This window comes from Anguilla anguilla, chromosome 15, assembly GCF_013347855.1.
Source record: "Anguilla anguilla isolate fAngAng1 chromosome 15, fAngAng1.pri, whole genome shotgun sequence".
NCBI lineage: Eukaryota > Metazoa > Chordata > Actinopteri > Anguilliformes > Anguillidae > Anguilla > Anguilla anguilla.
The window spans coordinates 18547443-18572267 of record NC_049215.1 but is presented as its reverse complement, the minus strand read 5'-3'; the positions used below and the strand labels follow the sequence as shown (position 1 = coordinate 18572267).

Genomic DNA, 24825 nt, shown 5'->3' with positions numbered 1-24825 from the left:
TCAAGAAAAATATTTTATTTTTACGTTATCCCATTTGTAGACAACTTTAAATTCTCAACCCCCACTACCCCAACTCTTCCACCAGAAAGAGATCTGCAGTGCAACCTATAAAGCTTCCAGATTTAAAATCACACATAAAAAGCAGTGATGTTGAGACCTGTAATTCAGTATCTTCTCAGCATGTGTTTTTCCCTTAATGTTATACTGTCAATAAATAATCTGTTGATTGTACATAATTATTCTGTCCAGGCCCATTAAATGGCTACCTTGAATGGTATTTAACTACTTTTAACTTGTGTTTATCAAGCTGGGAACACTCACAGTCAAGTGAAACCTGCCAAGCTGAATTTTTAATTTGGACATGCATTAAACTGGATCTCTCGGAGATTGCGTTTGCATGATGCACTTGTATTTATGAGCCAAATCTCTTGGCGGAGGCTGGATTCTGCCAGGACTTGGTGATGGCACAGAGAAGGCCAGAGAGGCTGTGATTGCCGTAATTTCATGATCAAAGAAGGCAGGGGGACTTGCTGTGTGAAATCCTGTTTTAGGGGCAGGGTGACAAACATCCCCTTAGAGTGGTGTAGACAGTGTTTGGGAGTGTGTGGGTGTGTGTGTATGCACGCATATGTGTGTATTTCGGTGCGAGCGCATGGACTCGTGCATGTGTGGGCTTGCATGCTTTAGCACCAGTCAGGAGCCGAGCCAATGGGGTGACTCAAGGCCAAAGGCTGCTCGCATTCTCTGCTGGCTCAGAAAGCACACTGCCATAATCTGCTCGCAAATGTGAGAATGCGTTTCTTTAAGCAAAGTCATTAAAAAAAGAACAATCACTGTTCAGGACCATGACTAATTAATACACATAATCATAACAACTTACACAATCTGTTGCCAGGAAAGAAATCTCACCGTACAATTAAATAGGACACAGAAGACCTTAAATCACACTCTGTGAAACATGTCAATGTGTTCAATTCTACCCAGGACACTGGCATAAGGTGGCCTCTCATACTCAGAGTAGAAGCCCAGAGATGTGGATCTTCAGAGGAGTTAGATATGCAACGTCAGGAGCTGCCAGGTGCAGGGTGTGTATCCTGACACCAAATCAATGTTGAAGGCAGGGTACAATGATCTACAACCAACTGCCATTTGCCATTAAGTAAAAATTAAATCATTATCAGTTTTACAGTACTCCATGTTTGATTTTAGAAAATACAGAAATGAAATGTAGCGAACCACCAAAAGAAAATTGGTGCTCTTTCGTGAACCCGTCTGAAGGTTTGGCTGGCGTACCTGCCGCCACGCCCCGCGGCACACGGGCGGTGGGCTCAGCTGTAGGCGGGCAGGCCGAAGAGTTCGGGTCTGAAGTCCTCCATCGTCCTCAGCACCAGCAAGGCCTCCCGGGTCAGGCTGCGGTCCAGGTTGTCGTCGGGGATCATGACAACCTGCATCCCCGCGGCACGGCCCGCCAGCACGCCGTTCGGCGCGTCCTCGAACACCAGGCACTGCGGATTCAGGATAACATGGCGGCCGTCACGGTTAAAAGCCTGGGAACATCTCAACTGCTCGCCAGGTTCTAGCCTACTGTTTTACATGGTGGTAGGGCAGCAAACCGGATTGAAAAGTGGGCTTGTAACTAAAGGCTGTGGGTTTGTACCCAGCCGGGAAGCAGCCACATTACTCCTTAACAAAGTACTTACTGAATTACATCAATCAATATCCACATAAAAGCACCTGCTAAATGCCAAAAAATAATGCAAAATATAGATATTAATTCAATTAAGTGATTTGCACTCACTTAGGTGAGAGCTTAGGGTTTCAGTTCCACCAAAACCTTCATTTAATAAAATGTATAGTCATGACCTTACTATACAATGGTAGGGCATTGTCGAAAAGCCAAAAGGAAACCATCCAGACTAACACCACAGTAGAAGCAAAGCAAAGCATTTCTACTTCAGTGAAAAAAAAACTGGACATGAGAAAATACCACACTATTGTTGAGTGGAAAGTATGATTGATCTGAGATGCGGTGCTGGAGGAAAGACCTCTCACTGAGTGACAGGAAGTTCCTGTTCCACGTTCCTAACCACAAAACGCCACATCAAAGCCCTGTCACTCCAGCTCGAGACACAGGTCGGGCGCGGACAAAGACGTGCCCTACCACTAACCCGCCGAGGCTTCCTGCATCCTGGAGTCAGTGACTGCGCTGACGGAGCCCACATCCTGCCGTGGTGACCGGGCCGTCCGAAAGCCCGGCGCCTTCAGAGGAACCCTGGCTGTGCGGAAGGATTAGGCTCGGGAGGCCGCTGCTGAGAGCGCGTCTGGCTCCTCCGGCACAAATCCGCAATCTCCGAGAGCCTCCAATGAGATTTCCGATCTGCGGACGAGCGCCTCCGATTCGTTACGCTCCAGGAAACAAAAGGGCCAATCGCAGAGAGCTACAGTGAAATGGGCCTTATCTAGGATTTTAAGGACAGCTTTCTTTATACCCAGGCATTACAAAGGCGTGCACTCGACTCTCCTTCCATGAAAAGGCCTAATTGACTTTTGTGATGTCACTAAGCCTACTGTCTGGCAAAGGACAATGATTGCGGAAAAGTAATGTGCATAATGGAAAGGCTTAACTGTGCCCCTTCAATGCGAGGCAATTAAAACTCTTAATTACTCAAGAAGCCACACTAATGACCCGTAATTATTGCGGTTGTGTTGTAATGGAAAATGAATGCATCGCACACATATTCTCTGCATTACTGACACCCACTGCAGCCTCCCAACATCAACCTCCAGGGAGTAGGGCTGGCTAGGCCATCAAAAATTAGAGAAGCTTCCTAAACAGATTGTGAGAAGGAATGAGAGAGGCTGCATGTAACAGTACGTGTGCATGCATGGTTGTATATGCAGGTGACTTTAGATCATGGTGTAGCTTCAGATCATTTCATGGTCAAGTAAAATTAATGATTGGGGCAAAAACATCAGAAAAACAAATATAGTTCCCTCCAATTCACAACCTTGATAAATACGATACTGTAAAAGAAGGCACAGAAAAGTATAAAATAAAGAATACAGGTTATGCGCTATACTATGTGCCCAAAAAGATGGGAAAATGATATTTCATACTAATGTAGTTGCTCTGAGAGATTCAGAAGTAGTTTTCTAGTTAAGGTCAATGGAATCACAAACTCCAGCAATTACCAAGACAGTCTGTGTCATGTTGCCATGGAGAGAAACTTGTTAATTTCAGTTCTTCCCAGTGCGGCAACAGCAGAACAAGGGATCTGGCACATTTACAGCAAATGCACTACTTTGCGCATTTGCACTCAGAAAGCGGCACGGTTTTGCCGCAGCCCCTTTGGAAATCAGAGAGCGTATGCGCAGCCACGCGGCCTCTCGCACACGCGGCCCCCAGCGGCAGGCCAAGGCTGCTCGGGAAACGCGGAGGGAAAAGGCGGGCTATTAATCAGACGTGGCGGAAGAATGAAAATGTAGCGGCTGTCTGCGGTGGAGGCAGGGAGTGTGAAACTCAGCAAAAGAGAAAGCTGGAAATGATGGGCTCCCCAGGAGCGCCGCTGCGTGGGGGGGGGTCCCTCGTGCGCCCCCACGTGTAACGCACGGCCCACGCTCACAGCCTGCTTTAATCAGACTGAGGACAGGGCTTTGTACTGCTCGTGCTGTGGGGGGGCGGGGGGGTGAGCGGTTTTGGGGACGTGTTGGAGGAAGGCTGCCTCACCAACGGGGCTATCTCGGCGGACAAGTACAAAGCGATTTTGGATCATCGCTTGCTGGGCTACTTGCTGCAGACATCGGACAGTAGTGCCTACAGGAACATGTTTTAATCATTTCAGAGGTACAGGCATTAGGAGAGCGCTCCTCACTTTGGGAATCAGTTTAATGGCTTTGATTTGAAAGCAAAAAAAACCAAAAACCTTTATTCCAATTTGTTGTGCAGATTCAGATCTTTATTTAACATTTACATGCATTTAATATTAACCGACTGTGCCTGAAATAGTCTCAGTATGTTTCATTTACACATCTATACAGTGGAATATCATTCACTCAATTTGCTTAACCACTTTGCAGTGTCCCATTCTTTAACCCAAGCCTGAAAATGACATACCCAAACTTAAATGGTTACTATTTGTGAATCATTTTGACGACAGGCATGATTGCTTTGGAATACAGCTCGTTTAATTTGTGTGAGCCAAGACAGCCAATATCGTTTGTCGTAACTTGGCCTAATTCTGATATCAGTACTATTAATGGCAGGCCTAGATTTTGGAAGTCTGAATTAATGACGTAGACAGTGACTTGGATGTGTGGGTAACTGTGGGCGTTTTTCTACGTTGAAAACTATATGCTAAGGGAAGAAGTGTGCTAGAATCAGCTCCCTTTCCCCCGGGCCAGTGCGACTTAAGGGCCTAACAGATACTTGCATAGCTTATGAATACATAAAATCTTCACTGAATGGGATTTTGTTAAGATGAGGCAGAAGCTTCAACTATACTGCATTCATCTCTAAAATGGTATTATACTATATTGTTTACTTTCTATTTATCATGGCATTTATCAATTTACGCAGCTGCGCAACCATACTGAAATATCTCAGGCTTTGCACCTTTCACAAGCATATAACAGCAACAGCCCATCTGGAGTTTAAGCCTGCTCACTGGTACGGCTGAATCTGTAATGTACTGGGGAAGGCGCAAACACAGGCCTCTGGCAAACTTGATTCAAATGTATGTCATAAATCCGTTTATTAATTCCACTTCCAAGAAAAGAAAACACTTCCCATAATGCAATAAAGCTCAATGAGGGACTGTAATACATAGCAGCATGTCCACCAGAGTGGTTCAGAGATCATATAATACTTAATCTTTTAAGAGCCTGCTGAGTTTAAACCGTAGCCACAAGTGTGTAGTAGTGTATCATTAAATAAATTCAAAGCCTGCACAAGATGGAAGGCTGGTGCTTGAACTGAGAAAGATACATATACCTGAAATGTAAACGGTGCATTATGATGTGTCAACATGTTCAAAAATACTTCAATGCCCATGACAAACAGCTGATCAGACGCAAGAGATGCAGAGTAAAAGACCTGGCGTGGGGGACATTCCCTACCCCTCCGGAATGTGACTAATTTCCAATAAACATTTCAAAGGACATAAAAATACCACGAGTGCGGCAGGAGCGCTACTCCCGTAAATCTCATTAAGTCATTTCCATCACTGCGGATGGAGAACCCGCTCCGGAGCGAGTCAGGAGGCCGCAGACCAGAGCCACGTCACACTCTGCAAATGAAAGGAGTGAGGCGCTGCCCCAGTGGGAATCAGCGAACCCACATAAAGCAGAGTCTCTCTTTCTGCCATTTCTTTTTTATGGCGTAAAACCTCCAAAGACATACGAATACCAATGTAGCCAAATGAATGATCACCTTCATACCCGATCATCCCAGCACACTGTCAAAAGATGTCGTCGAAAATCAGCAAAATTTGTTTTTCATTTTTACAATGAAACTGGTTCTGTTTTGCTGTTTAAATCTAATTGTCACTTCAGAACTTGAATATATTCATGACCGCACTGTTTGTTCCAGTTCGCAGAAGATGTATGTGAGCACGCAGGCTTTATTGAGTGGAGCCGGAGGACACAGAATCCAGCAGGGCGGTACAGCGTTGACTGTGCAGTGTGTTTCTTAGAAACACAGCTCCATTTGGATGCATATGCGGCTCTCTGTTGCAGCGGAGAGGCTTCCTGCTCTTTCTCTGCCATTGTCAGCCTCGCTCCGAAGGTGTGGTGTAATAACCGGCTCCCCACAGGATGCCACTGTGCCATCGATTGACAAGTCCTTCCCCGCGCGTCAACGCTCAGTGTGAACTCTCTGCAAGCTGAGATCACTGCCTCTACTCCCAGACACACACGTACAGCATATACACACACACACGCACACACAATACATACACTCTCACAGGAGCACATGCACACAAAACAAATCTTCATGTAGCCTATACCACGTTCAGAACAGGCATTCACCCACATGCACTCTAAACAAAACTCTCTCCATAAAACAGGCGCGCACGCACACACACACACACACAAACGCACATGCACACAAACACACACAGCAAAACTTCAATTATAGCCAGTCTCTTTAAAAATATGGGACTACAATAATAAAAATACAAACAACACTTTCCAATAATAGCTTGGTAGCAAAAATACACCTCCCTGGTAACATGGGTGCAGTTTGTCAATGTCCCACTACAGTGCAGTTAACGTGCTGTAGCTATAGCTAGCATGCAGACGTTACCGGCATGGCATCAAAGATAATCTAAACGGTGAAAAAAACTAAACATTCAAATGAGATGCTATAAAGTAAGATCTTATTTTAAAAACTACAGTGCACCAGCAGGGAGGCACTTTGAAATAGACCCCAAGCAAGAGTGTGAATGGAAAAGATAGAAAGTTAATAAATATTTTACAGCCTGAGCAACTAAAACAGACGAGTTTAATGCTGGTTCACCCGTAGGCTAGCAATGCACTTTAATAAATACATTTTCAGATCTTCTAGCCTATTATCATATTGATCATCCGATCTAAAATACGGCTCTGAATATGTATATACTGGCAGTTTCCGTTTCTTAGTTTCAAAAGGTATCAATTTCCCTTGCTTAGTTTCAGAACATGGTGTACCCTACCCACTAAGTTAGATACACTAGAGATGCATAAACTCCAGGCCCCACCCTGTGTGCACAAAGCCCACGCACAAGCCCGGAATCACAGCCTAAATAAAGAACAGCGAACTGACCCCAGCAAACAAAGATCAGCAAGTATGCAGAGGATACTCCCATTATTACGGTCCCGGACTGCCCATGAATTACACTAGGCCTCCGACAGACTGTTTACGACACACAAGGATTAAACACACACACACAGCACACCGCAGGCTCGGGCGAGCCGCTCCCGTCAACAGGGTCCCACCAGAGACACATTTCACAGCGAGGATTTACACGTCGAGCGGCACCGCTGACGCCAGGAAAGCGAGAGACGCAGGAGCGCGGCGTGCCGAAAAGGAGGGAGAGAAAGGGAGCGACCGGCGCGGGGATGAGAGGACCTGCGAGGATAAAGCGGGGGACGCGGCGACAGTGACGGATTATGAGCCATATCTTCTAAATGATCAGCCCAGCCTGGGGCGGACTGCGGGGTGGGGGGGGGGGGGGGGGTGCTGGGGGGGGCACGTAACCTTTTATCACTGGACCAGCGCGGAGAAATAAAATCCAACTTCGGAAGTAAAAATGTTCCGGCTATGTGGGAAAAGTGCGGAGAACTTTTGGACTCTGGAGAGAGAACGAACGACTGTGTGGACGCGTGGATGATTCACCTCTGATGCCCTTTGGATAAAGAGTGCTTTGTACACACTGTGCCAGGTGAAAACTTCAGTCGTTGATCCTAGTCATCACATGAACAAACCGGTACTTTCAGTACATATTTTCATCAGACATGGTACAAATTTCCCAACCCAAATGGTGGCTAAATGGTCCTTCCCTCTGTACTTCAGCTGATGAGTACGGATGTAATGGTACACTGAACTAATGGTACAGTTCGCTTAAGGGTATATTTATAACCGTATATTTACATAAACTATTCTGCCCACTAAATTTGTTAGGCAAAAAAGATGTGTCTATCCTTTAGCCAATGTATCAGTCATCAGATTGGACTACTTTTCCTTTCCCATGGTAACGGCTTGGAATGCTGCATCTTTAGAGCGCATTACGTTTCAGAATTAGCATTCTGCACTGATTGACTTACTGTTTAAAAATATTTTGCTATAAAACATGCCAATTGAAAATAACAGCACAGTCGATTTATGTTGTTCCTAATTTTATCATGACTCTTGTAACAGAAGCGAGATGGAATGGTGGGATTAGTGGGATGAAATGAGATACATGGATACAAATTAAGTGCTTTCTCTTTGAATCTTGCAATGCTACCAGCAGCTGTGTTAATATTATTGTCAATAAACAACACAAATATCAGACAAACTGAAGGATGAGTGGCTCCAAAAAACAGGAGTAATTATTCTGTTGTAGTTCAAGTCTGTATCACCCATTGTAATCTTAAAAAGAGCTCAGATAATCTGCTTTTACAGAACCTTTGCACTTTCTCCCCTGCACGTTAGTTCTTTTTTTCTGTGTAAAAAAACACAGAATGCTGCATTATGCAACCACCACTTTCAAGCGGCAGTTAGTCACAGTAAAGCGCTTTCTTAACAAATTGGCAGGGCTGAAACAAAATGATAAATAAAATAAAAAGGCCTCATTGCCATCACTGTACAGGATCAAATTTATACAGTCTACAAATAGTATTTTTTTTTTTTTTTCCCTTTTTCAGACCACAACAGTTTTCCGTCCAAATAATTTACAGGGAATCCAAAAATATTTCCATGCTCCAGACAAAATATATTCTGTAGAATAACTGGGTGCCGTAAGACTGTTTTTCTAGGTTGGTGTTGTTTTTTCCCCCACTTTGAGCACCTGCCCTTCTAAAGGTCTCTGCACGGTCCTGATGAACACTTACAGCTATTTCCAATACTGCACAGCAACATATTCACACTGAAACATGCGCGCAGAGCCACCAGCCAAGGTTACAATAACCAACTCTCACTTTGGCATCACTTTCCCCAGGAAAAACATCCAGCAGGTACTTTTATTCACCCATTTATTCGGTTTTATTAATGATGAGTATACAAAAACAAATATGAACACTATGTTCCATATGGGCCACGTGAATGCTTTAAAAACTGAACTTTCAAGATAGATTGCGGTTTACTCAGACTCATAAAAATAAGCATAAAGAGGATGAATGCATTTGTAGATTATATACATTTTCTTAATCTTCAAATTCATATCTCATTTTCTCATGCTTGTGCTGCAAATTTATTTTTCAGGCAGAAAGAAATGGACTCCGGCAATCAATATCCTCAACTTATACTTTATAGTTTCTTCAATAACACAAAGCAAACAGACACATCCAATTCATTACTATATGTTGTCTTTTGTTTGTCATGTGATACCCACTATAACCAACAGCTTATAGCCTGGAGTTTTCAATATGTGTGGCTGTTGATAAAGAGCTAAAATTTTAAAAATTCAAAGCTAAGAAAATTGCCTGGTTTGAATATCAGCCGGCACAGAAGCAAAGCTGGCAATCAGTGACAAACAGCACAAACCTCGGGCTGAAGGACAGTGTGGATGTAACAGGAACGCTATTTAAATCATCTAGGCTACTTTAACTCCTTCTGAACTACTGAGCTGTGAACTGCCCATCTCTTGGCGCACATTTAACAAATAGGGGGAAAACAGTAGCCCACCGCAAGGACAGAGATACCAAGTGTGGTCAGGGAGAAGAAGGTCATGTGGGCAGCAGTGTTAAAAGCTGCAGAAAGGTCCAGTAGGATTGAAACAGAAGAGAGTGCATATTATGAATAGAACTAAATGTTGCACAAGCTTAATGGAGAAATAGCCAAAAAAAAAACTATTAATACTATAGCCTTCCTACATAATACGCTAATCACAGTGCAACTGTAAACCTCATTTTGCAAAATAATTCTAGTAAAATCAATGAGGGGTTGCCAAAAAAACAGTTTCCATTTCTACTTGAGGTAGCACGAAATGGTCAAACACATTTGATTCCCAGAAACTAGATACCACACATTCTTTACACTGATTCTTATAGCAACTCTAATGAGAAAGCCTGGGCAATGAGAACACTGTCGTTAAATGAGCATATTTAAGCTGAACACTTATTTATTCTTTCAAAAAGTATTTAACTAGGAGGTCCCATTAGATTAAATCTCTTTTTCAAGAGCCCAAGCCAGCCCAAGCCCAAGATAGCAGCCATTAAACAGACTACATTGGAGAAAAAAAAAAAAAAAGCATTTAATGACCAAGATGACACACAACAGAGAACACTGATACAAGAACAATTATACAACAGAACATGGCTTCCTACAAACAGAAACAACTGCGCTCGTCAAGCATAGTACTGTGAACAAGAGTATAAAATTACCTAGTGGCTCCAGTTTCAAATTTTTTGCTATAAGTTGCATTACATTACATTACAGGCATTTGTTCTGTGTCCAAGGTGCATAGTAAAAAAATTTTTAAAAGTTTTTCCAAAAACTCTGAATACCTTAGAACAGTAAAAAGTACTCACTTAGAGGAGCATAGCCAGTGACTGCAATTACTGAAAACAAGACTACAATAGAGCTAGCAAAGCAGCTAACCCAGTATTGATTTCAATATGAAACAAATATAATATATATACAAATATAATACTGTTTCCTACACATGGTCAATGAGGTCCAGCCTCTCATTTGATAAAGACCATGTTGGTGGGTAAGAAAGTTTGTGCTGATAATAAAATGCAAAGAAGCGTGAAAACTGTGTCAAGACCCCTTAAAACAGAAGAGGCCACGTGCATCTACATGTCACCCTAATCAAAGACAGAGAAGTAGCTCAACATTAAAAAAGAAGACTTAAGTCTTATTACAGTATGTAAAAATCCTGTTTTAATTTAAGCTTCCTCATGACATTATTACATGGATCTTGAAGGACAGCTTGTGTTTTAACTATATGGTTAAGCATTTGGAAGAGGCAACCCTTTCAATTACTGAACACTCTATTTCAGAATTTGGTTCACTGAGCATTTATAACCAACTTTAGCACCAGCAAAGCAGTCTGCAGTAAGGGAAAGGCAACCTGGAGCTCTTTTGACAGCCTGTTCTGGAGCCTGTTCCAGAAACATCATCTCTGAAACAACTCTTCACTGAGTTGACTTCAGACCAGCACTCTAGAGTTTAGAAGTGATATTTCCAGCTTTTTTTTTGTTAATATTTTCTTAAAATGCACATTGACTACCCACATTGATCGCCCCATAAAATAACTGAAACTTATACAGAGACCTGGAAAAGCGGCCACTGTGCACTATTGATTCTGAATTATGGATGATTAGGTTTTCTCCAATGTCATTTTAAGTATTTGGATTTGTGTTCAAGGGCAATGTGGTAGCATATTAATAAATAATAAAAACAGGATTAACAAAATTATTCATCTTTACACCTGTAGGCAAAAATCAATGAGAAGAACACCTCAATAGCAATAAACTACACAGCAGCATTCTTCAACTACTTCTTCCGAGGGCCAGATATATATGGAGCTGATGGGCCAACACATTGTGCATATACTTATAAATCAGTGCAAGAATAAAATGTCTTTATGTTAAAGTAGATGTTAATACATACATGCATAGCATAATTATTATTCTGTCACAGGTGGGCAGTAGGCCTATGTTGTCTGTATAGATCAGGGGTCTCCCAAGCAATCTGGTAACCCAGTCAAATCTCTGATAGTCCAGGTATATACTGGCATCCTGGAATATACACGTGCATAGCTGTATTATCTACTGAGCATTGTGTTGTATTTAAAATAGAGCAGTTTAATAAAAAAAATCATAATTGTGATAACTAAAAAAATGAACTATATGGCTATTCGTGTTCTCAAGAAAACGGTATCACTTGGTATGGTACAACTTACTTTCTGCTTTACAAACATTTTGAGAATATTGTAGTTTAAAAGCTATCTTAATTAACTTGACCTTTTTACTGCTCTTGCCACTCTACTGATCACAATGCACAACTAGGGCATCTCCCAGAGTAAATATGAAGTCAGTTGGCATTCAAATTGCAAATTGCCATCAACTTAAATTAACATATGGGGCAAGGCAGCCAGCTAAGCTGTTTAATTTTTATTTTTTAATCACTAGAGTAAGTACGCTTTTGTAGGCTAAGCAAAAACATAATCAAGGGAGAACCAACTAAAAGTCACCCAAGAGAAATGACTACTAATCTCACCCAACTATATATATTTTCTTTTTATAAAGAATTTACTGGCAGTCTTATGGCCTTCGGTGCCTCACAGTTTAGTAGGCTGGGACAGAAAAATAGTAGTCCTGGGCATCCAGACCATCAAATTGTCCAACCCCGAAAATGCAGACCTGGATACAATATTTCATGGATGTGAAAAAAGTATTTTTTTCCTTCTCAATAATCAACGATCCAAGAGGTGGGCCGCAAGTGGTCCCCAGACCATTCGTTAAATAGCCCTCTTAAATGGGCAGACTGATGTATATGAGGGCAATTAAGACTACTGTACCAGTACAAACAACTTGCGAGAAGCCTGAAAGCGTGTCATTACATTCAGAAATCAAAACCTCACACTATCATGGAACTACTGTTGTCACTTGGAAGAGATGACCTTGATATGGGCTGGGTCTAAAGAGTCTAGGAATTGTGAGACGCAACATCCGTGAATTGTGCCACAGTAACTTGAATCATTCATAATGGCTCCAATGTTACTGCCATCTCTGTGATGCAGTTACAGCCAGGAAGCCACCTTCAGATGCCACACAAAGAAAATCCCATCCATTGAAGATGTTCAAAGGAAAACTCCTGTAAAGAGCCAACCAACATCAGATTAGCACAAAATTCATGCCTGTAGATTGAAACAGGTGAGTTTTACCACATTTAAGACAAAAATAACAACAGTCAGGTATGCACTATATGTGCCAGATACTGAACACTTTTTTTCCTCTAATCTGAATATTTCAATGATGCATTTTTAACTATACATTTGTGTCATGTATAGTATCTGTTTAAAGGGAATGTATAAGGTTAGTTGAGAATTAGTCTGATGAGAATAAAACTAAATATATATTGGTAATATTAAGATTTAGACTGAGTATGTGTCGCATTTACCAGTGTTTATTTCCAAGTTTCGTTCAATTTTCTACAGATGCTTGGATGGAGACCCCTGTGACCAGAAACTAAGCCTTTTTTGCTGACTGAAGATTAAAATACTTCAGTATGCAAGAGGCAGCACTGAAACTAAATTAAATTTGAGAAAAGCAAAAAAAAAAAAAAAATGTTGCAGTGACTTTTCAAAGGAGAAAATAATTGGATAGGAATGCACATAATTCACACTGAAAATGACACGGGGGACAGTTATCGCATTACTACCATTAATGTGAAATGGCTCTGATATGCTCTTGATACACAGGTATCATACTGCAGGTATATACAGGGGGAAGGCCCTCTCCATCTCCCCCACTGTCCTTGTCCTGATTAATAATGATTGGGCTCGTAGCGGATTCATTATGACAGGCGCCAATTCGGCGGCGCGGCGGTTAGCCGGCGCTCGCTCCCGCTCCGCAGGCCGCCCGGGCGCTCGGGAAGGCGTGTCACGTCGGAGGGCAGGCCGTCGTTTATTATCCTGCTGCGCATATTGTCAAGTCCTTCAGCAGCTGCTTCATACATTATCAAGACAAATGCGCATCCGAACGCGGGGCCCAGAAAACTAAGGACCCATTAGGCCGTGCAGCGCTGCCTCAGGAGTGCTGGCTGTTTTTCAAACGCACGCAAGTCTTTTTGCAAATATTTTTCCAAAGGATCTGACAACATTTCTTTGAAATATTCTGCTTTTGTAGACGTGGTTGTCATGGATCCTGCTGCAGCGCAGAGCTGGGCCCACTGAGATTTGCTAATAAGTAAGACACCAACCCCCGGTCTGGGATTTGTACCCACGGTCCTCCAAGGCAGGACTATACTCACTACATCATGTTCTAGTAGTGATGGCAGAGTGAAGTTTCATCAACCCCACAATGGTTGGAGCAACAATAAGTAGATAATTTCTGACTTGTCCGAACCAATGAAGAGGTTCAACATTCCACAGGGAATAAAAAGAAGAAAAAAAATCAAAAGCACTAGGCACAGCAACATATGGCAGCCCTGCTCATTTGGGTTTCATTACGTCTCATTCTCCAATCACTGTAGTCTAACCAAAGAACAGGAGCAGAAAAACAATCCCTTGCAGCTGTGGTTTTTCATACCGCATCTGCGCATAATCTGTGTACTCTACACAGGGAAAAAGAGGACATTATATTAGATTTTCAATATTAATCCATTGTTCTCAGCCCTAATCCTACTATTGAGAACAAGAATTAATGTCTGTTTTGCGTTCGATTTAAATATGAGGGGGGGAAAAAACTGTTTACATTTGAACAATAATCACCAACCACCAAAAACAACCCGCACGTCATTTAAGTCTGAATCCATAATTACTATAAGGTACAGTGCCTAAAATCCAATTTATAAATCAAACCAAGAAACACACGCAAGTACGCACACACACAAGGTTAAGTGAACAAACACACGTTTAAATATTTCATTCAACTCTTTTGTAACACTGAAGGACTTTACATGGATCTAAAATCCATAGGGGACCATGGGTCCTGGTGAACTCCTGTGTATGCTGTCTTTCATTCCAAGCATAAATTGCAAATCTTTAAGTAAAAATAGTTGTTTGTTCTCTTTAATTAGGCACTTGTTAATGTCTTACAATGGATGATTTACTTTTCTTATGACAGAAACATACTGTATATTCACACTAAAAATAATTAATGTTCCATATTCCTTTAAGGACTTTTAATTATTCAGATCACTTCTCAGACAACTAATGCTTTAATTTTCTGTAATGTACTGTGACACATGATTCCTTCCAAAATGGGTTGCACTTTGCATTGATTAATTTATGGAACAATAGTTGAAATTGCTATTGTTGGAAAAGGCTGAGTGTGGACACTTTAGTGTAACTGAAACTAAACCGATCCTGTATCTGCCGTGGTGACAGCTGATTGCACATAAACTACATGGGATGTACTGTAAATTACATCAATTGATAGGCTTCACAGTATCAGGAGGACATTTGTCATTAGTCGTCCGCTCTGTATTACCCATCATATGGTGCCTTTCCATGACTTGTGCTCTTATATAGGCTGCAGTATTTGCTTTTGCAGTCCACTCTGTGGCTTCTTTTGGCACTTGTTTTGAAAAGCATGTCTTGGCTATAGTCTTGTTAGTGCACCAGTTTAAACTGAAATGCAGCAAATTTAGGGGGGGGAAAAAACTCTGAAGCTTGTCGTTTAAACGTGTAACCACGTTTTTTTTTGTTTTGTTTTGTGTTTGTTTTTTTGCACCATGTAGCCTAACCGTTCAACAATTTTCCGTGTTTTGCCCATCCGCAAATATTTTCTTGCAGGAAACCCTGCTTAAGCAAGAGACTGTAGGGATTCTTCAGGGTCAGGGTTAGGGAACCCTTGGTTTAATGTTCCAATGCAGCAGTTTTATTTGACATTTTAAATCATTCCTGAGTATCTATAAAGTAAATGTGTGAAGGTCATTTGAATTAAAAATATGTCTCTACATATTTTAGATAATTTACTTTCCATCCCCTCCCTCATACAGAAAAGGCAGCTTCAGTCACATATATTAATATACATGATGAGATCATTTACCTGATTGGCTGAAAGTAGGCTACTGATGACAGATGAACTATTGCAAGCCCTCACAAAACCATACTGTTGTCTTCCTTACTGCAATGTTGTGTAGTGTAACCTTAACAGGGTATTTCATTAGCTTAATGATAAGAAAAGTCAAAAGACAGGTTTAAGATCATAATGGCTAAATCCTAGCCTTTTTCGATCCATTTTGTCCTTTGATAAGCTACTAGTTAGTTGTGTAACAACCAAGCTTGCAAAACAGTCCAAGCAATACAGTACAGAAAAACACCTTGACTGGAGGCATGCAATTCATTAGTCAATTTGATTTGGTAATGAACTACTTGCTGTGTTGACAAACTTTATTCCATATATGTCAGTACTTTCTTTCTATGAGCAGGTTCATACAGTTGAAACATGAAATGCATTGCATTCGCTGTAATGAAGTGAGGATTTTCACAGTTCATTTTGACAACACAGATTGTCTTTTTAAACCTCTTTAATTACTAATAAACTCAACAGCAGAGAGAGAGAGAGTTTGAAAAATTAAGACTTGCGATTCATGCGCTTTTTATTTAAAACGAGCTCTGTCATATCCGCAATTTTACACATGTACCGCGGCAATGTCGATACTGCACGGAGAGTGAAAATATTCTATAGAAAGGCCCAGAAATAACCCAATTCAGGGTTTCCCCCAGGTATTAATAGCGGGGGCACTGCACCTCCACTGAATTCACAACCACCTCTACAAACGTCAGCGAGAAAAAAATAAATAAATCAATAAATCCTCAGACTCAGATCTCCGTGGAACAGGAGAAAGGCACAGCAGTGCTATTAACAAAATTGGCATCATGTAGTCATGTTTTCACCAGGTCGGGTGCAGGCTATACCATGTGAATACCACAGCTTGCCACTTCACACTGCCACCGCTTACCCACTGAGGCACTTCCCCCTCCACTATTATCCTACTATTTATCATAAATCTCAATTACTACCCTTAGAAAATTAATATTATTACTATTATTATTTGGACACCATTGTTACTTTTATATTGCCATTAATACTGTTATTAAAATGTTATTAGTTGTAGCATTTCTGTCTTTGCATGATGAAGACTAATATGAATAAATACATACACATAGACCTACATAAATAATGAGAATTGCTTCATATGAGAATTGCTTCATCTATTTAATTTACTATTTTGAAATGATGCTGTGGTGGTGATTAAGGTGACGAAGATTATAAACATGTCAATTACTTCTTGACTGTAACATTAACTAGCGACTTATGGCAAAGCTATCAGGTAAGCTTGCTAGCAAGACTTAGAATTCCAATACATCAAAAGTTATGGCTACCCAGGTAATTACTGATTATTTTAAAGTTGAGTGCCACCGAATGTTTGTATTGTTTGGCAGAGGCGTCACTAGGGGGGTGCGGACTGCACCGGATGACACCATCAGAGGGGGGTGACACCGAAATGACTGGCAATAAATTATTTGTGCAGTGTTTTGTGTGGCGACGAGTTGAAACAGCTAATTTCTCCGATGCAGGTTACTGCTGGTTGATTTAATTAGCAGTATTAATGTGATGAGAAGCACTTTGACGTTTGAATGCATAACCCCGGTCGACAACATCCAACTGTCTAGCTAGCTGGCTAGTTGTACCTAGCCAGTTTTGCAGACTGGCTTACCAACTATAATAGTTATTTAGTTAGCTATCTAACCACAACTTATCACTGTAATTCAAACTGGACTGCCTCATTTACTGCTTTACCTTGCAGAAATGTTAGAAACCACATTATAAATGCCTTTGTCACAAAAAGTCACTTGTTTTCTTCTATAAAATCCTGTAGCTAACTAGCTAACTGAAGCTCTGGCTCTCAAAGCTCATAGCGCCCTGTGAGCGCAGTGGTTCACATCACAGCTCTATGTTTCGTCATGTATAGGTATCCAGTGCACGTGCTCTGGTTCCCTGAAGCCCCATCGTCAAACATAGCAGCAACCATGAAGTGACTTCATGCACCATGAGCAGCTCCCATACTGGGCTCTACACTAACATTATTTCCAAGGAGCTATTATTACCACATGCTCCTAAGTTGAAAAGATTCAGAGCAGACCAATGCATCCCAATTAGTATATGCGCTACTAAATATTTTTTTTCCAGTTAGCACACATGAATTTTTGGGAGCAAATACTCCTAAAATGGGAGCACTGAACTGGTAGGCCAAAGCTGTCTCTAGTTCTAATATATCTCAATGTGGGGAACTCATTTCTCATTACTTTGAGATGGACGTAAAGCAAAAAATAAATATCATGTAGGAAAGAAAGAAGTATTGTGACGCAGCAGGTCCACTAGAATTAACAAAATGTGTTGTCAAGATAGCAGAAACTAAAGCCATTCTGTGTGACTGTGATATACAGTAAGTTTAGTGCCTCAATATGTCATGCCTTCCTAACAACACAAGTTAAACAAACATGAGTGACAAAATGTAGCCTATTGCATGTAAATGTACAAATAAAATGCATGTTTGGCATGCATAATCCTAGGTTGCAATTCTATGAACTATTGCTGTCATAATACCAGTTTTTTTACTTAAAATATTGCATACCGGTAGTGTAGTATTTCTCCTTGCAAAAACGCTGACAAATGAAACATTTTCTCACTAAAAAGTGACACCTTTGACAGAAGAACAGGCATAAAAAAATTATACCGTTTTTCAAATAAGGGTATCACGATACTATGAGACTAGTAGGCTACATCATGCAGCACTACTATAGACCAGATTTGGCTCTATCCCCAAGTGAAACATTGACAGTTCGTCCTTTTCAGAATGTATGATAGACAGCCAAGGAGGGTGGCGGGGGTGGGGGTGTTGGATTAAAAGGAAACTTTGTCCTATGAGCATGTGCTTTGAAAAGGCAAAAAAACATAATGAGGTTTTGACAATATCCACATAACCTCTAACATATCAAAATTATTGACTCAAAAAACAAAGTTCTCCTTGAACCAGATAATTCTCAGAAATGTTTTTTTTTCCTGTTGTCACAATTTATACAGCAGATTTGTTTGTCAATAATGTAATGTGGCCAGCAAGCCCAAAAGTTTAGAAATATCAACAAAAAAAGAAAAGGCTTGTATTGTAAATAAAGGATGGAAATGAAGCGGGAGGACTGAACAGGATGCTGTATATGCAAATCGGAAGTGGCCAGTCGTACCTTCTCTGGAGGAGCTGGGGGGTTGAATCTGCTGGCACAGACCAGGAAGGAGTCTGGCTGCGGTTTGCCATTCTTCACCTCCGGGTCGTCTCCAAGCACTATGTGGCTGAAAAGGCTGAAGAAGTCTTTATGCTGGCTGGTCTTCATCTCAAATGTCAGTCCCGCAGAGCTAGTAGCCACCGCCATGGGGATGTTGTGGCTGTGCAGGTGAAGGATGAGTTTTTCCACACCTGAACATGCAGGATTAAGATGAGCTCTCACGCCATGACATACACCCTGTGACCTCAGACATAGAACAGATAGATATCCATTGTCTTTGCCTGCTTTACCAATCCTTAGTACTATCACATTGTATTCGTGGAATACTGATATTTTACTCAATAGTTACAGGCCCTGTACAAGCCCTAAATCTAATCCAGTACAGAGTGACACAGCTTTACAAGTCGAATACGAAGGGATCACCATTCCATACCTGGCATTAGTTTGGCTGATGGAAATATCCTTTCTTGTATTTTTCTACTTTCGGAAAGAAGTTCCTCGGGGGTCATGGGAATTTCGAGTGAATCTCGAATGATACGTGAAGCGTCGAGTGCTTTTTTGCCCATTACAGATGACTTGACATCCCATGTGTATTTCTTTCCAAATCGGTCACATATTTCCTGAAACGAAACTGTGTAGAGCCTCTCCGTATCTTCAAAGATGAATGAGACAGTACCATAAAGTTGTTAGTATACACACGCATGGTAAACAGCAGATTAATTCATTGAATTCAAAAGTTATTTTCACTTTAGGTAACATTGCCATTATGTTAAGTAACATTATATTATTCACGATTCTTCGACCTAGATTCTTCAAGTGTGCCACTGTGGCTACTCGTGGCATCTATAACTTACACATTTAATTTCCATTATTGGACGAAAAGTACGGGAGGGACAACTTGGCTAACAAACTTGAGCAGCACCTGCTAGCATGCCTGCTGCGATACACTATATTCACCAGCAAGTCTGCCAGCGAACGACCATAGTTAACAGCTACTAAAGCCACATTTTAAAAACGAACTGTGTTTTGCAGTTAGCTAACGTTTGTGTATTCTACTTAACCGGCTGGGGGCTTTTGTCTTGCTACTTCCAGCAAGAGGCATATTGCAGTTTTTACATCCAGAAGCAAGCTAGAAATGCATACTGGCTAAGTTATCTTATAGCTAGCTGGTTACCAGCAACATTGCAAACCAGTGCAGTTATGATAGCTAGCTTCCTGGTTAGTAACACTCAGTATTAAGCGACAGTGTCGCGCTTGATCTCAGCTATGTGAACTAGCTAGCCCCGTAGCTTCTTAAAGTTGCTAGTTTAATTTGCAATGCGTTTACGAACCTAATAATAACCCATCCATGTCGAATATCACATGTGTCACTGACTGAAAGTTCCCTGTAGCTGACATTTTCACCAAACACGCGTTAACGTTAGAACCAGTCTCTGGTTAGAACAGTCTGCAACTGCGTCATTGTTTTGTGTAATACGTCAGCGTCTGTTTACGTATTATAAAAAGGAAGCTCGGCAGCTTTGTACGTTCGCAGCAGAAATATCTAATGACTGGCCTATTATGATACAATATTAAGATGACCAAAATAAATATAATTTATAAAGTATTACTTAAGCAGGCTGTGGTCACGTTTTGCTAGGTGCTAAGCATCTTCAGTTCTTCAAATTATGATGCAGATTAATACAGTAAAGGCTTCTCAATTTCAATATAATTGAATCTGCACAGATGCAATGTAGATCCAATCACCCCAAACGTAATCACCACTGAAAAGTATGTGTTTACGTCTAGTCTGAGCTTGGTGTTAGTGAAATAGGTTGAAAAATTAGAGACATTTTACTAATCGACAAACTGCTAGCATGACTGGAATGTCGAAATGTGTAAATAAATCCACGATTACTAGATTATTTCAGTAATCTGATGACATTTTATTATACACGTTTCTTATTAGTGTTGCATTTTTCACTGGTGCATTTTCAAGGCCATGATACATGAATATTGGTTATCAGTTATCATTGAATAGTTATATTAGTTGATAATTGAATATCAGTTTCTGGTTTGAAATTTTCCTAGTAAGAATTATATTGCAGTTATCCAGAATGTTCATTCTGGATATCAAGAATGACGTTGTGGATATCTGAAATTGAAAGCCCAATACACATGAATGGCAAAAATGACGTAATTTGTCCTAGGAAGAATGATGTTGTGGATATCTGAAATGACAATTGTGGATAGGGAAAATGTCATTGTGGATATCTGAACTGTTCTTTTTGACTAGGAAGAATTGAATTATGGATATCTGCAATATATATCGAGTCTAGCTATTAAATGTTAAACCGCCCACTTATGCTTTTTAAGGATTTTTAGATATCTTAAATTTAGTTTTGAGTAGTACAATAAGTTGTAAATATCTTGAAATACAATTTCTACTAGTAAGAATGTTATTGTGGATATCTTTAATTACATTCTGACTAGAGAGAATACAATTTTGACTAGGAGAAATGCTATGGATATCTAAAATGTAGTTACAGATAGGAGTATGATTCGATTAAATGTTAAAACGGCTTGCCATACATACTGACTTACTTTCCCTTTGTGTTTTCACATAGTGCATGAGTGGAAGCTTAGCACACACTCTATTGGAGCTTTGTTTACTGGCAAATGCGTTGCATAAAAAACACTGCAGTAATGATAAAGAACATTATATTATTGTAAATCGTTTATGATTCGATTTTATATTTTTATCATTTTCTTCCTTGTGAACTCTCACTCTGTTGTGACCAGGAGGTTTACTGCTGACAAGCCTTTACAACAGTCCTGCAGCTGGTCGCAGGTCTGCCCACACAGGTAAAACCAAGTGGTTTGGTTGTTTCTAAGTGAATTTAGTTTTCAGGAGATTTGGGCCCACCATTGGGAAAATGCATGTCAAATTTTACTGCTTTATTCAGTCCACTCCAAACCTTTTTCCTGGTGTTGTATACATCCTGTGGTATGATTGAAAAAATAAATTTGGTTTTGTCCAGTATCATAAGTACATATAATCAACACAGAACAAAGAACATACAAAACAAGGTTTGGGTTACTTTGTTGTTTTTCAGAATAATTATGTCCTGTATGTTTATGGAGTGAGGCTCCCATAGGATCATGAGATTTTCCCATTTTTGCAAATGCCCTCCGCATTTTGAGCTTTGAACCATGTCTGTACTGTATATAATTTAGGAGATAACTGGATTTATTTAAGACAGAATGGATTCTTACAAAAAGCCCTGGATTTTAAGTGGGGTTTAATGGGTTACTGTATTAGTACATGCCATTTCATTCATAATCTTTAAATGGTGTGCTACTTCATAAATAAATACCTGGTAAAATTGTTTTTTTGTTTTTTTTTTTTGAAAATCTGTGTATAGTACATCAGTAACAACCAAATTATTTATAATCAAAATGACTGGTACAGTTAAAGTCAAGCATGCAAAACATTAAATACAATATTAAGAATAGAGCCACAGCAGCAAAGCAATTATGTTTAGTTTATTGCCCAGGCAACATAATCTGCTTGATCTGAGTGATGCTGCTTGAGTCTTGCTATGTAAATGGCAAGACCATCATCACATTTGACAAAGTGGGGATCTTCAGATGGGTCATCGGGGAATGGTCTGTGGTTTGATGGCAACTAATCTGTCCCCCTAGTTAATGATAGAGACATGGTGCTAAGCTAAGATTTATACTGGTTGGAAGGTATGATGAAGCAAATGGAAACCCACCATGAAAAATTTAATTTAGCCATCAGCATAAGTGCTAGCTGAGATAAAAAGCTATCATGCGGGTCATTTATGCACAGAAGGGGGGGTGGGGGGGGGGCGGACTCAGTAAAGGGCCCTAATACAGAGCATCAGGAGACAGCTGCACTGGTGCTGTGGGTGGGAGGCAGCTGACCTTAAACTCACCTTCCCATACTGAAGGTTACATATAAAATGCGGCATGTGTAGCTTGCTTGACATTGGTATTCTCCTTAAAATGCATGCAAAGACATAATTAACAAGTGGCTTAGATAAGTTAACTGGGATTCTTGCACATTAATTCAGGTGTGCCTGAGCAGAATTACAAGTCACCCGTAGGACATATAAAGTTCACAGTTGACCAGCAGAACACTTTTTTTTTTTCCAAAAGATAGATCATTTTGGAAACAGTTTGGGAAGCTTAAGGCTCAATCAAAGATGAATCAGAGATCAACATGGGCTTTCAGTTCAAATGTCAGTTCAAATAGTGCATTGAAGCTGATGACTACTCAAACAATGATCAATATTTATTTGATGTAGCACAATTAAAATAGCAGTGTCCTCTTTTTGGAGTCTTCTACCAACATATGTGCTGACGATGTCTGCTGTATTAATGAAAGTCAAATGTATTAGTTACATTCTAATTTTCATTAAGTTTCATTAATCAGATACATTCCTTTTGTTATAACACAATGACTTTCTTTTAGTGCTTTGTGTATGACTGCTGTGCTGCCATGGAAATCTGAAGTTGTTTGTGAGTTATTGTACTTTTCATGCTATGACAGTTATATGACTAGCATTCAGATTCTCAGCAAGGGGCCTGATATATCTTGGCAGAACAATTTGAAATATTGCTTGTATAAACATCATAAAATTAAAGTAATAGTTCACTTTCTAAATTTAAAGAAAATATTACTTCAGTTTTAATGTATGTTTTTGATTTGCCCCAGACAGTTTTCGCGTACAATGAAGGACAGCCAAAGTTTCTGGAAATGTGCCAGCTTTGGAATGGATGGTAAAGGAGCAATCATTGGTTTGTTGTTTAAAGCAGAAAACATAATTCATGTAACTCCACTCAGAATGAAAACTTTTCCAGTTGTAGGATAGATAAGCACTTTATTGCACCATACATGCATTCTGTCTGACTGCACCAGTGGTGCTTTTTAAAACTAGCCCAAAAAAAAGGCTACCGGTGGCTTTGATTTATTTTTATTTTTTTTTTACCTGAGAGTTCATTTTCAAAGTACCCCAGTTAGGAGGGAAAACCAGAGACATGGCAACAGTGACACTGTTGGGTCAGAGAGGCATGGTTTAAATGCAGCTAGCCTGGTCAAGGTATAGCGGACTGCACTGACTATGTTTGTTCCATGCCTACCATTACCCAAATCTTACATTTCCATCAGCACAACTCACATATTTAGATGAAATATATAAATGATATGCAAGGTAATTATTTTGGTTTGGCGTTGAATGGGCCAACTTTGAGAACCACTGTTCTAAAGTATCTGTAATTTAACATACAGAATTGGACGTTTGAGTTTACAATTCAAACCAAATGCAGTAGCCATGTTGATATGCCACATACCTGTACATCTTTAAAATGCGACATAGCTCAGGAGGTAAGACCGATTGTCTGGCAGTCGGAGGGTTGCCGGTTCAAACCCCGCTCTGGGCGTGTCGAAGTGTCCTTGAGCAAGACACCTAACCCCTAACTGCTCTGGCGAATGACAGGCATCAATTGTAAAGCGCTTTGGATAAAAGCGCTATATAAAATGCAGTCCATTTACCAAAATACTGCATTCTTGATATTCAATATTTATACTTGCATACAGACAGGTCATCTTTTGTTCACTATATAAACGGAACAACCAAGATGATTCTATATGTAACCTTGTTTCTGAAATGGCACCACACTGCTTGACTAACATGCTTGAAGCTGTCTCTTTTACAGGTCATTCAAATTTTCCCATAATGAAGGCCACAGTTTGGTACCACCACTTTGCACCAACTAAGGGCCATCTAAACATAAATGACATTTGTTTTGTTAGGAAGAGCGAGACACTGTGATACTACCTTTGAAATCAGGACTTGCTAATAAGGCTATGGATCTTAGCCTAATTGGGTGAGGCTTCAGTTTTAATTCTTGCAATATCTGGCTGTGTTCCACATTTTGTTTGCCTAAAGGGCTAAGGTAGAAAAAATGGAAGTATAATCATCAACAGTTGTGAAGGCAAGAGAGAAAAGAATACCCTGGAGAGCACCGAGGTGGTTCTCTCAACCTTGTAAGTTTTAAAGAGAACTAAACTTCCTGACACATGCTGCTTCCCCAGGCAGTTTTCAGCCCTGCACATTTCGTTCAGATGTTTATTCCAATTTAATACTCCCAAATGATCATCAGTATTTTATATCAAACA

At 40.3% G+C, this 24825-nt stretch overlaps 1 protein-coding gene across 2 annotated transcripts; it reads right to left on the bottom strand.

Annotated features, from left to right (window-relative positions):
* pudp (pseudouridine 5'-phosphatase) lies at positions 1-20096 on the bottom strand. Of its 2 annotated transcripts, none has more exons than XM_035393927.1 (4): positions 19970-20096; positions 19072-19290; positions 18600-18829; positions 1-1505 (listed from the first exon to the last, which is right to left on the bottom strand). In XM_035393927.1, exons 1-4 carry the CDS (start codon positions 20034-20036, stop codon positions 1329-1331), a joined length of 693 nt encoding a protein of 230 aa, XP_035249818.1. In that variant the 5' UTR covers positions 20037-20096; the 3' UTR covers positions 1-1328. The 2 variants fall into 2 exon arrangements, with proteins under 2 accessions (XP_035249818.1, XP_035249819.1); XM_035393928.1 differs by lacking the exon at positions 1-1505 and adding an exon at positions 9934-12499.
* Positions 20097-24825: the final 4729 nt, after the last annotated feature.

Coding starts and splice junctions, on each gene's coding strand:
- pudp (XM_035393927.1), bottom strand. CDS start 20,036: ATGTCAGCTACAGGGAACTTTCAGTCAGTGACACATGTGATATTCGAC. Junction 19,291..19,969: donor CATGGATGGGTTATTATTAG/GTTCGTAAACGC, acceptor TCATCTTTGAAG/ATACGGAGAGGCTCTACACA. Junction 1,506..18,599: donor CCCCAGCTCCTCCAGAGAAG/GTACGACTGGCC, acceptor CTGAATCCGCAG/TGCCTGGTGTTCGAGGACGC.